The sequence below is a fragment of the Melanotaenia boesemani genome, chromosome 8 (assembly GCF_017639745.1).
Source record: "Melanotaenia boesemani isolate fMelBoe1 chromosome 8, fMelBoe1.pri, whole genome shotgun sequence".
In the NCBI taxonomy this organism is placed as follows: Eukaryota; Metazoa; Chordata; class Actinopteri; order Atheriniformes; family Melanotaeniidae; genus Melanotaenia; species Melanotaenia boesemani.
In genome coordinates, this window is record NC_055689.1 from 3380075 (window position 1) to 3393226 (window position 13152).

The 13152-nt window shown below is 38.8% G+C and overlaps 1 protein-coding gene across 4 annotated transcripts in view; it reads right to left on the reverse strand.

The window, feature by feature from the left end:
• Window positions 1-12490, reverse strand: part of LOC121643956 (E3 ubiquitin-protein ligase RNF31) — a 63882-nt gene extending 51392 nt beyond the window's left edge. For 3 of the 4 annotated variants that reach the window (XM_041991604.1, XM_041991603.1, XM_041991606.1), the window contains exons 1-5: window positions 12308-12490; window positions 8040-8238; window positions 5915-6061; window positions 3291-3446; window positions 1379-1435 (exon numbers count right to left, since the gene is read on the reverse strand). In XM_041991604.1, coding sequence (XP_041847538.1) covers window positions 1379-1435; window positions 3291-3446; window positions 5915-6061; window positions 8040-8237 — 558 coding nt within the window. In that variant the 5' untranslated portion in view covers window position 8238; window positions 12308-12490. The remainder of the gene's footprint in view (window positions 1-1378; window positions 1436-3290; window positions 3447-5914; window positions 6062-8039; window positions 8239-12307) is intronic. The other variant, XM_041991605.1, reaches the window with a different exon arrangement.
• Window positions 12491-13152: the final 662 nt, after the last annotated feature.

Below are 13152 nucleotides of genomic sequence, written 5' to 3' on the forward strand. Positions count from 1 at the left end.
GGATTGTACATTGTGGAAAATTATCTACTAGTTTGAAAAGAGATGTTCAAAAGCATTTAGTTTCCTGAAAGAAGACTCCCAAGTCCAAGTAGAGGTCCTGTAGCCTTTCCACCTGTTTTCTCTGAGAGAAATCCAGAGTTAAGAAGTAGGATTTATTTATTCTCTACACAGCAGAGGAGATTTAGTTGGAATGAGCCTTCTTGGTTACTTTGCTTTACTGACCTAAAAGGAGTATTTATGTGGTTTTACACATGTATGGACACTTGATAATAATTATAAGAAGAACATCTATAATGGTGCCATATCTAGATGGAAAACACACTATGGCTCCTTTCTAAAAACAAAAAAAACCACTACAACCACCTCAGTATGCCAGCTACGATCTCTCCATGAGGCAGCCCAATAACATCTAGAGTTGTAGGAATCAGGGACAATCTACTGCAAAGAGTGTTTGACTACCACAGAGATGGGCAGGCCCAAACCTCAAATAATCTGACCTCTTCCTCAGTCCAGCAGCCTCATCAGAAGGGTTAAGAACCTCAAAGTATTCCATCCAGCACATAGAAATGAAAGCCATGTAAGACCAGACAGCATCACTCCATCCTCACTGTCCCTCATTCTCTACATCTCCAACAAATAAAAAACAGGACTGTTTTAGGATTTGGGACATGAACCACTTCATGAACTGTTTGAAGATTAACCTTGGAAAAATATTCCTTGTGGAGTAAATCCGTCCCAGCTCCAGTGAACAGGAACCGGTGCACCAACATGTAGTTATTCTCTATCCACCAAGTTTCTGCAAGTGTCAGAGTTTTTAAATCAAACATTTACAGTTAATACAACAATGATTCTGGAAGTGCTTGTGGGTCCTTTATTGTGATGTTTCAAGATGCTCCTTTGATCCTTCAGTGTTTAGATTTCCTTTTTACTCAATATAGGACTTCTTGATTAAAGTGAAAAAACTTTGTAGAGGCAAATAGCCTACAAAAATCATCTCTAGAGTGATTTTCAAACTTAAATAAAAACTTTTATTTTAACATGGCAAAAAGATAAAAAAAAGACCAACTAGTTGCAAATGACTAGGTCTTCATTAGGGTCAGTGTCTGCTGTGACTCACATGTGTTAAATCTAATAATAAGCTAACTTAATCCATGTGTATGCTTACCGCTTGACAGACAAGGAAGTGAAATCAGAAGTTGGAGGGAACAAAAAATCCATATCCAACACTGATTATACTCAATCTTAAATAGACCACATTATGTAAAAAGTACCCAGCTTTTTAATATAAAAGTTGCCTCTACAAAGTTTTTCACTTTAAGCAAAAAGTCCTACATTGAGTAAAAATTTAAAGTTAGGATGTCTGAATGATGGAGTCTACCTTGTGTCTCAGTGTAGGGATGATTCTCTCATAGAACTCAGGGTGTGGATGAGCCTCCTACAAACAAATGACAACTTATTATTGAACATTATTTTAAACAGCAACGTTCCAGCTTTAAATATTACCATGTACTATGTATAAAAGTATGATTCATAAAGCAAAAACTCACAATGAATTAGCTTATGACCATAAAATCTAAAATTCTCCAAAAACACAACATTTACTGATTCCAACTCACAATGGAATTAACATTTAGTTCGTTTTAATACAAGCTGTGTTTCTGGAGCCTTGATTTCCAATGTTTTATTCAAGAATTCTGATTGTTATAAATATATCTTAGTCATGTTAATATATTTGAAAAGTGAGTTTAGCCCAAAATCATACAGAAATAAAGTCGACCTCAGCGAAGGAAGAGACAATAAAAAAAAAACAGCATTACTGTCAGAGAAGAGCTGCCTGGATGAAGATGATGGATGTAGATGTTGGATGAAGATGATGGAAAAAGATGATAAATGTAGATGTTGGTTGCAGATGTTGGATGTAGATGTTGGATGAAAATGTTGGATAAAGATGTTGGATGTAGATGTTGGATGTATATGATGGATGTAGATGTTAGATGTATATGATGGATGTAGATGTTGGATGAAGATGTTGGACGAAGATGATGGAAAAAGATGATAAATGTAGATGTTGGATGAAGATGTTGGATGAAGATGTTGGATGTAGATGTTGGATGTATATGATGGATGTAGATGTTAGATGTATATGATGGATGTAGATGTTGGTTGCAGATGTTGGATGTAGATGTTGGATGAAAATGTTGGATAAAGATGTTGGATGTAGATGTTGGATGTATATGATGGATGTAGATGTTAGATGTATATGATGGATGTAGATGTTGGATGAAAATGTTGGTAGTAGATAATGGATGTATATGATGGATGTAGATGATGGATGCAGATGTTGATTGCAGATGTTGGATGTAGATGTTGGATGAAAATGTTGGATGAAGATGTTGGATGTATATGATGGATGTAGATGTTGGATGTAGATGTTGGTTGCAGATGTTGGATGTAGATGTTGGATGAAGATGTTGGATGAAGATGTTGGATGTAGATAATGATGTTGATGATGGATGTAGATGTTGGTTGCAGATGTTGGATGTAGATGTTGGATGAAAATGTTGGATGAAGATAATGGATGTATATGATGGATGTAGATGATGGATGTAGATGTTGGATGTAGATGTTGGTTGCAGATGTTGGATGTAGATGTTAGATGAAGATGTTGGATGAAAATGTTGGATGTAGATAATGGATGTAGATGTTGGTTGCAGATGTTGGATGTAGATGTTGGATGAAAATGTTGGATGTAGATAATGGATGTAGATGTTGGTTGCAGATGTTGGATGTAGATGTTGGATGAAAATGTTGGATGAAGATGTTGGATGAAGATGTTGGATGTAGATGTTAGATGTATATGCTGGATGCAGATGTTGCATGAAAATGTTGGATGAAGATGTTGGATGTATATGATGGATGTAGATGTTGGATGTATATGATGGATGAAGATGTTGGATGTATATGATGGATGTAGATGTTAGATGTATATGATGGATGTAGATGTTGGATGTATATGATGGATGAAGATGTTGGATGTATATGATGGATGTAGATGTTAGATGTATATGATGGATGTAGATGTTAGATGTATATGATGGATGTAGATGTTGGATGAAAATGTTGGATGCAGATGTTGGATGCAGATGTTGGATGAAAATGTTGGATGAAGATGTTGGATGTATATGATGGATGTAGATGTTAGATGTATATGATGGATGTAGATGTTAGATGTATATGATGGATGTAGATGTTGGATGAAAATGTTGGATGCAGATGTTGGATAAGCATACCTTTATAAGCATTTCCAGCTCCATCCTTAGACTCATTACTTCCAGTGTTACTGCAGCAACTTTACCCACATCAGGATCTGTGATGTCATCAGGGAAGCTGAGCCCGTCTGGCTGCTGATAGGAGTAACCATAGAGACACAGCACTGCTCGTCCACCCTGCAGGTGGGAAAACAGTCAGCATGCTGAATCATTAGATATTTGCTGACAAAATTTTTAACCATAATATCAGAACATCATCTGGGTGGCTTCACACAATGAAAATAGTGCATGTTGCAATAAAGTCTCACCATCATTAAGTTGGTTTGACTTAAAGTGTAGCTGCACCTGATACTCTTTGTGTAACACAAAGCAGCTACGCCACAGAGCTCTTTGAGGTGGAAGACTTTTCCCCTCCAGAATCTCCTCAGCTACACATGAACCGGGTGGTCCTGATCATATCAGTGTGAGCCGTTAGCGCTGTTAGCTGCCTGTCAGCAGCTCCAGCAGCTCTGGAAAGCTGTGGAGACTCGCAGCAGCTTGTAGCAGCTGCAGAAAGAGCTGCTGGAAGTTGCTGCTGCTTTGATTTGAGCTGCTGTCTGTCACAAGATGAGGATCAGCAGGTAAAGAATAAAGTCCGGTGTTACTTTTACACCCTCAGTAGCACAAATCCGTCCCATTGTAGGAATAATTTATCAGAAACTCTGTGAAAGAACAGAAGTCTGAAACTATCAAATCTACAACATATAAGCTCACATCCCGTCATATGCATTGGTGGGCGTGGTTTTCTATGACTGCAAGGCGAGGACCGGCCTATCTGCATCTGGAGGGAGGGGTTGTGAGGTTTGTAAAATTTTCTTGTGACACAGATAACCTCTCTATGTCACAAAAAACATAACCTGGTTTTACCCTGTAGGGGGCGTTATGAGCCATTTTTACCCACAAAATCCCCTTTTAAAATTTCTTTTTAAAATGACTAAATTCATCAACAGTATAAGTAGTTTTCATCACAATTAAATAATACTGTGTTGTTTACAGCTAAATAAAAACACATTTTTGGGTGCACTACTCCTCTAAGTACATTAATCTGGAATAACAGAATTAATTTTTATTCTGAGGAGATAAAATACCTCTCTGGATGTTGACTCTTCCTGCTGTGACAGCAGCAAAGATATTTACAGTTTCTATGTTCTACCAGAACCAGGCTCTGTATCGGGGGTAAGAACTTTGATTATATTCATAAGTAGAAGTTGGTAAATTCTAGACTCTGCATGGAAATGTTGTCACTTCGTCCCAGTTAATTACAGGGCTCCAGACTACAGCGGCCCCTAACTTAAATTTTTAGGAGTGCAAGCAGAAAATTTAGGGGCGCACACTGAAATCACCTTGCATAGCTAATATTTATATTTCCTCTCACTTTCACTGTAATAAATACTTGAACAATAAATTCAGAAATTACAGTGTTTACAATTTACATTTTTTTGTGCAGCAGTTGACATAAAAAAAAAACATCTTACTGGACGCACTAATACAAAACAATTTGACATAGAACTTGTCAAATCAAATCAGATTTGATGATTTAATTTTCACTTTGTAGTTGAAGCAGAACAGCAGCTTTGTCCTCATCATCCTCCATAGGGCATAGCATGACTGGTCCATGTAGTTCCTGGCAATAAACAGCTTCAGATACTCAGATGCTCCTCTCCAGCCACTGTTCCAAACTCCTCAGTAAGAACAGCAGCTACTGGCTGTCCTAAAAGTTGCTAGAAGTCGCTAATTAGCATAATCAGCCTAGTACATATAGTTGTAATGGATGCTGCCATAAAGAGGGATGTAGAGGGAAAGAAATAAATTCATGAAAAAAGACAACCTAAAAATGTTTAGAACAGCAGAAAAATAAATTAAATAAAATGCATAATAAATAAAATAATAATTCTGTCAATATTTTATTTTTTAGTTCAGTTTTTAAGTGTATTTTGTTTTCTCACTAAGTATAGCGACAAAGTCTAAGTTGGTAATAAATTTCCCCATAAGCCAATCACAGTGGTCGTCATATTGAAGTTAGTTTGAGTCGGCACACCAGCAGCTAATTTGTGCATTACTGTGAACTACTGGGCTGAAGAGGGGGGCTGAAGTTTGTTAGCGACTAAATAAATTCAGTTATAACTCCTACAAGAAAAAGACCAGCAAATGTATTGGTCGCCATTGTAGAGTAGATGAAAAATTCCCTCGCACTGGTTCACATTTTGGTCGCAAAATGCGACCATTTGGTCGCAGTCTGGAGCTCTGAATCAGTGAGGGCTCTCAGGGAAACCCAAGGATTTTACTCTGTGACTTGTAAAACCTAGTTTTCCAAACAAGGTGAAAGTCCAAACTTCATTTCTCTTCAATGAAACAAGAGAACAGACCACACCTGAACATGAAAGTCCTGCAACATGTTCTACCAAATAACCTGAGACTACAGTTTCAGGACTGTCACAACAAAGTACAACAACAGTGATCATTACACCTGTCGTCCAGGTGAACATTCGACCATGTCACAGCAGAATCTACCTCATGTCGAAGGTCAGCCATCAGTCACAACTTAGACTTTATTTCCTCATCCTTTTCTCATATCCTGAACAGTAAACATATATTTCTAATATTACCTGAATAGCATCAACAGTGGCCTTGAAAACGGGGTTGTTGTGTTTCACTGTCCTCCAGTACTTTGGCCTGCTGGGATTGGTCAGATTGCAGCCGTACTTTTCCAGGATGTTCAGCACTGTAGAAAGTCGCTGTAAGGAAGCAAGAGTCTGCAGAGGAAGCAGAGAAGTTCAACTGCCTTCAGAGTCAGCCTACATTAGAAGTTAACACATGAATATGAATATTCATCTGGATAGAGTGATCTAGAAGTTTTCTGAAACTTTCTGTCTGTTGCAGCCTGAGCTGCTGCTTCATATATCACCCTGTTAATAAGCTAAGTTTCTAATCCAGAATCTAAATGTCCTCCACAGTAATATTTAGATGCTGTTAGTAGTTAAAGGACAGCAAGAAATCGTCTCAGATATCCGAGAGTAAGTCACAGAAATAAGGAGCTACATATCAAAATCATGAAAGAAACACAGAGTGATGATTCAGTTTGTTTTCTTCCAGATATCAAATCAGTCTGAAATGTTTCGATCAACTAATTCTTATTCTGTTCTACAGTCATTTAGCAGACGCTTTTATCCAAAGTGACTTACATCTGAGAGTAAGAACAACACTAGCATGAAATCAAACAAGATGGACGTCATCATTAAGTGATAGTCAGACTGCTGTGAGTCCAGTTGGACCAGGTGCTGTCATGTAGTGCTGGAGGCAGTGCTTTTTTTTTCTTTTTTGTTTTTAAGTCCTTTGTTTAAATAAAATATCACGATTTAATCAAACAATATCATCTTGGGCATAAGTGCAGCAGCTTCTTCAGTACCTGGTTGAGCCAAAGAGCTGGACAAATCTTTCTAACTCATTCTGAGTAGAAGAGTTAAGCTAAGTGTGGAAATGCTCCTTAAACAACTGAGTCTTTAGTTTGCTCTTAAAGTGGATAAGGACTCTGCGGATCGGACGGAGTTTGGTAGATCGTTCCACCACCGGGGACCAACAGAGGAGAAGAGTCTAGATACTGATGTGGCGCCACCTTGTGGTGGGAGCACTAGGTGTCTTTCACTGGCAGAGCGTAACTGTTGAGAGGGAGTGTAGCTCTGGATTAAGGAGTGGAGGTAGACCGGAGCTGTTTAGGTTATTGTTTTGTAAGCCAGCAGCGGAGCTTTGAATCTGATGCTCTGCAACTGGAAGCCAGTGGAGAGCGATTAGCAGCGGAGTGACATGAGCTCTTTTGGGCTGGTTGAAGACCAGATGTGCTGCTGCATTCTGGATCATCTGCAGAGGCTTAACTGAGCATGCAGGCAGGCCAGCCAGTAAGGAGTTGCAGTAGTCAATGCGTGAAATGACCAGCGCCTGGACCAGGAGCTGGGTCGTGTGTTCAGTCAGGTAGGGTCTGATCCTCCTGATGTTGTAGAGAACAAATCGGCAAGATTGAGCAACCAAAGCAACATGGTCCTTAAAGGTCAGCTGGTTGTCTACCATGACACCAAGATTCCTGGTAGAAGGTCTTGGACAGATTTAGCTGAAGGTGGCGATCCTTCATCCATGCGGAGATATCAGCAACATGCTGATATTCGCATTGAGACGTTGTGTCGTCAGGTGGGAAAGAAAGGAAAAGCTGAGTGTCATCTGCATAGCAGTGGTAGGAGAAACCATAAGAACTAATGACTGCACCGAGTGAGGAGGTGTATAGTGAAAAGAGAAGAGGGCCAAGCACCGAGCCCTGAGGCACCCCTGTTGTCAGCCCATGTGATCTGGACACTCCCCCTCAAGAGGCATGAAGGGAGCAGAATGTTTCTGTAGCCTCATTAACAGACAGTAAGGAGAAGTCTGTATGTCCTATATGTTTATTTTAAACATATATAGAACAAAATACCCCTTCATTAGTCTCTCAATGGCAAAATCTATAGCAGAGGTAAAAAAAAAATGGAAGTAAAAAAAAAAGAAACAATAGATGGAAGCAAGATAAAAGTAAAAAAAAGTAAATAAGTGAAATAAATAAGTAAGGTCTGACAGATTTTGTGAGCAGTACCTTAATATCTTCACCAGTTCTAAGCTACAGTCAGAATTTACAGTCGAGCTCCCAGTCTGGATAAGTGTTAGAATTCCATGTTTTCCATGGATGTTAGGGATACATTAGTTTGCACTAACCTCCTTCCTGTTGCTGCCAAAGCTATTTTCCATGATCATGGTCTCTGCAGCGATGTGCCGATACTTAGAGCAGGGGGGTAAGGGAAGGTTAGCCATCGCCACCACTCCGGTCCGAAGCTCCACCACACGCCCCCCAGAATACAGACACACCTCAGCCTGAGTCCGTACATCCTGGAGCTGCTCTGAGAGGGACGACATCCTGGACACACAGGAAACAAGTCTGAACTGATGGAGTCTGCATGGATGACGTTTCTGCAGGTACACTGATTTCCTTCAGTCTGGTCATACACACGCTCACTCCTAGGGATAATTTAGAGTTAGCAATTAACCTAACATGCATGTCTTTGCATGGTGGGAAGAAGCCGGAGAACCCACACATACACAGGGAGAACATGCAAACTCCACACAGAAAAGCCACCACCCCCCTATATTTATTTATATGTATATATATATACATATATATATATATATATATATATGCTGCATGTTTGTAAAAACATATTCAGAAAATGTTTTACCTTTGCTGTCTTCCATAAATTAAAACTGCATTTATTAAAAAATAATAAATAAAAAGTTTCCCGTCAAAAAATCACAATGTTCTGCCATCTGCATGAGTTTAGACAAAGAGAAATGTCGGTTCTTCTTCTTTCTTAAGTTCCAGACAGAAAACCTCTCTTCATTTTAATAAACCCGCTCTCTCCTGATTACATCAGACGCACCGCTGCAGCAGGGAAGAGAGACATGGACGCCATGTTTCTGTCATCAAAGCCAGCGGCCAGAGAAAAAAAAAACAAAACAAAACAAAAAAAAACAAAAACAAAATATATATATATATATTTATATTTATATATTTTTTTAATATTTATATTTATTAGGGATGTGTTTATTAGGGATTTATTAGGGATGTCAAGATGATTAAAATTTTTAATCAGATTCATCACAGCTGACAAATGAAAGCTTGAAATATGCCTGTTATTACTGTGTTTCATCAACTGAAAGAAGAAGCCACTTTGGGATTTTCTTTGTTTTTTAGATGATCACTTCAACCAGACCATACACTAACTCAATCTTCTTTTTTGCCCTATAAACATGAATATTCATTGCACTGACTGCATTGTCTTGTCTATTTATTATTCTATTTTCTTAATAATAGTACTAGTTTTGTTTATTGGCTTACATTCTTGTATTTCATGCATCAAGGTTTGAGAGAAGCATAGTTTAAATTCTCTGTTTGTCCTGTATATGCTGCAGAATTGACAGTTAAACTGACTTTGAGTTTGGCATGACTTTGATGACTTTAGTTATAATAATCAGTTCAATGTTACATAAAATCAAGACCTTTTACTGGTCAGGACCCCTGTCTGGCACCCCGTGAAAACTTCTAGATCCGTCCCTGCACAGCTGAAGTTTAAATCCTTTTCACCACCTGTCAGCTACTTTGTTAGCTCTGATTTCTATCTCAGAGCTTGTTAATAATTTCCCTCACTACATTCATGGTCCCTAAATCATCAAACCTGTGTCTCCAAAATCTGCACAGCACAGCAACAGTGATTGAAGATGGCGTCCAATGAGAAAAGACGTCCGCTTGCTTCCTTTTACAGCTTAACTCAACAAATATCTGAACCTGATCGATCTTCATAGATGTGTGCATGGCTCTTTGATGACTAGTAGATTTTACAGCTGTGTGACTAGCAAACCTCATTAATACTGACAAGTTATATGAAATAAAAGCAAACAATAGCTAACTGAAAGAGACATCAACATTTTTCATTCTTCAGCTTCATGTGACAGTGACAACAGTCTGAAAAACGTTGCCTACTTTAGCTAGTACATCCAAAACAATACACTGGGATAAATAAGTGCCAGTGTAGACCAGGAACCACCAGTTTCCTCATCTCAGCTGAAAAATAAATAAACAATGCAGACACAGAGACAACCACTTTTGTTGTAAACTACGTGAAAGTTTTTTAAAAAATGCAGGAAAAGTGAGGGTGTTGAGCCTTTTCACCAGGAAAAGTGTGGGTTGTAAAATATCTTCATCCCCCAGGGGTGTGATGAAGGAATGGACCTCCGTTGCTACATTACTACCTCCAACCTCATCACTGTACATAAACTACCTCATTCATGGTAAACTACAATTTTCTGGAAGCTCACGGACATTTCAGGAATGTCTGGGTGCAGGATCTGTTCACACTTCCACTGCAGGACTGCACAACACAGTCTCACTGCAAAGGTGAGCAAACCTGCTGTTAGTGAAGTTATGGTGGTGGTTAGGGTTACTTTACTTGTTTTGTCTGGTTTTCTTTACTTATTTAAACTCTGAGCATAAATGATTCATGTGCATTACAATGTTGTAAAAGAAACAACTTCATATTTATATTACATAACTCAGAAAAAGATTTAAATGCTTTAATAATCCTACCACATGTTCATACAACATAATTACTCAAGCCAGTGTGTGTCTACAGGTCCTGCACTCTCAGCACCTGACTGACTCTCCACTGAAGCTCTGGGTCATCATGGAGGTCTACAGCATGCAGCAGATAAGAAGACTTCTGGATCTGCTTCATGGAGGTCTACAGCATGCAGCAGATAAGAAGACTTCTGGATCTGCTTCATGGAGGTCTACAGCATGCAGCAGATAAAGAAGACTTCTGGATCTGCTTCATGGAGGTCTACAGCATGCAGCAGATAAAGAAGACTTCTGGATCTGCTTCATGGAGGTCTACAGCATGCAGCAGATAAGAAGACTTCTGGATCTGCTTCATGGAGGTCTACAGCATGCAGCAGATAAAGAAGACTTCTGGATCTGCTTCATGGAGGTCTACAGCATGCAGCAGATAAAGAAGACTTCTGGATCTGCTTCATGGAGGTCTACAGCATGCAGCAGATAAAGAAGACTTCTGGATCTGCTTCATGGAGGTCTACAGCATGCAGCAGATAAAGAAGACTTCTGGATCTGCTTCATGGAGGTCTACAGCATGCAGCAGATAAAGAAGACTTCTGGATCTGCTTCATGGAGGTCTACAGCATGCAGCAGATAAGAAGACTTCTGGATCTGCTTTATGGAGGTCTACAGCATGCAGCAGATAAAGAAGACTTCTGGATCTGCTTCATGGAGGTCTACAGCATGCAGCAGATAAGAAGACTTCTGGATCTGCTTCATGGAGGTCTACAGCATGCAGCAGATAAAGAAGACTTCTGGATCTGCTTCATGGAGGTCTACAGCATGCAGCAGATAAAGAAGACTTCTGGATCTGCTCATTGTTCCTCTTGTTGACTAATTTGCGCATATTTTGCAGTTTTTAGCAGAATTGCAAGTTTTATTGTTTCAGTGTTGAAATTTCCATGCAAAGATGTAAAATTCTCTCACTACATTACTTGAAGATATTTTGCCACAACTTTAGTGTTTTTATTATATCACATGTGCATATTCTGTATTTTCTTTTATTGAGATTTTATCTGTTTACTGTGCTGCTAATGTTTATTCTGTTTATTACTGAGAATTTCAATAAAAACTTATATGAAGTAATACAGTCAAGCTTCTCATCTGGTTAACAATCATGTTTTCTATTCAGGGTTTATCTCCACAAGACGGACGGATGGACGGACTGACAGATATAGGGTTGTCTCATGAAAAGAAAAAATATATTGCAAAAATGTGAGGGGTGTACTCACTTTTGTGAGATACTATATATATATATATATAGAGAGAGAGAGAGAGAGAGAGAAGGGGGGGGGTTGATATATATATATATATATATATATATATATATATATATATATATATATATACATATATATAGAGAGAGGGGGGGGGGGGGGGTTGATATATATATCAACCCTCACCTTTCAGGACAGTGTATCATCTGTAACTTGAAATTCCCTGTGGGAATTTTATCATTACATATTATTATTTTATATTATGTATTTAATTATTTAATTATAAGTGAATAATTAGTAATAATAATTAATTACATTAATTTGTAGTCTTATTATATTATTTACTAAATATATTTAATTATAATTTTATACGCATTTATTTCAAGTATTTCTGTTTTTGAGTTTTATTGATATTACCCTTACAATGTCCATATTACTGAACGTTGTATAACACGTGACTTTTGTTTTTTTTGGGGGGGGGGGCGTACAAACTATCAATCCGTCCATCCATCCATCTTGGAAACGTGCTGTGTCTGATGTTCATGTGGGCTCCATGTGAGCAGGTGATGATGATGATGATCATGATGATGATGGCGGTGGGGTACCTGTTCTAAGCTCGTTCTTCGGTAGACTGGTTCTGTTCATGCCACGCGCAGCAGCGTATCTCAGTCCAGGACCATCAGAGCGGATCCGTGCAGGTATTATTCCTGCTTAAATCCCAGAGTCCCGCAGCATCCAGACATTCCAGACATCTGCTGCATTCTGCAGAACATGGACGCAGCGCTGCTGGTGACGTCATCACAGGAAGTGGAATAGAAAAATTTGAGTGATTTCACTTTAAATGATCACTGGGTCCGCACGATTTATCGTCCAGGTGACCCGGCTACGAGCCGGGTGGGCGGAGTTTTGACTCGGTTTAAACCGAGCGATCAGCTGGGGCATCAGCCGTATGACCTGCTCGGTTTCTAGATTATCCATGAAATAAAAAATAATATCTTTATAAGAAAACAAAGGAATGTTATTGATTCTTAGGGACAGCCAGCTATGGATGTCAGATCAAAATAAGTTAACAACAGAGTATTTATAGAAAAGGTGTTCAGTGGTTTCTGCCTTGGAAGAATAAAAGGTGCAAGGATCCACATCAAATTTAAACCCCTTGTACAGAAAATTATTAACAGGGTATACAGCCGTAATTATTTTAAAATGCGTTTCCTTGACTTTAGGGAAGATGGGATATGATGTATAAACCGAGAACTTTCTTTTTTAAGGCTTCGCTAACAGAGCAAGAATTAAAGTTCCCAAAAAGCTGCTGTTTGAAGACTAAACTAATTAATTAGTCACATTTCCTATCTAGCAAGTTGATATCGCCAATTAATAAGGTGGGCAAGGAGGGAGGGGTCAGGGGAAGCAGCATCAAACGCAGTAATGAGATGGGGATAGCTTTACAGAA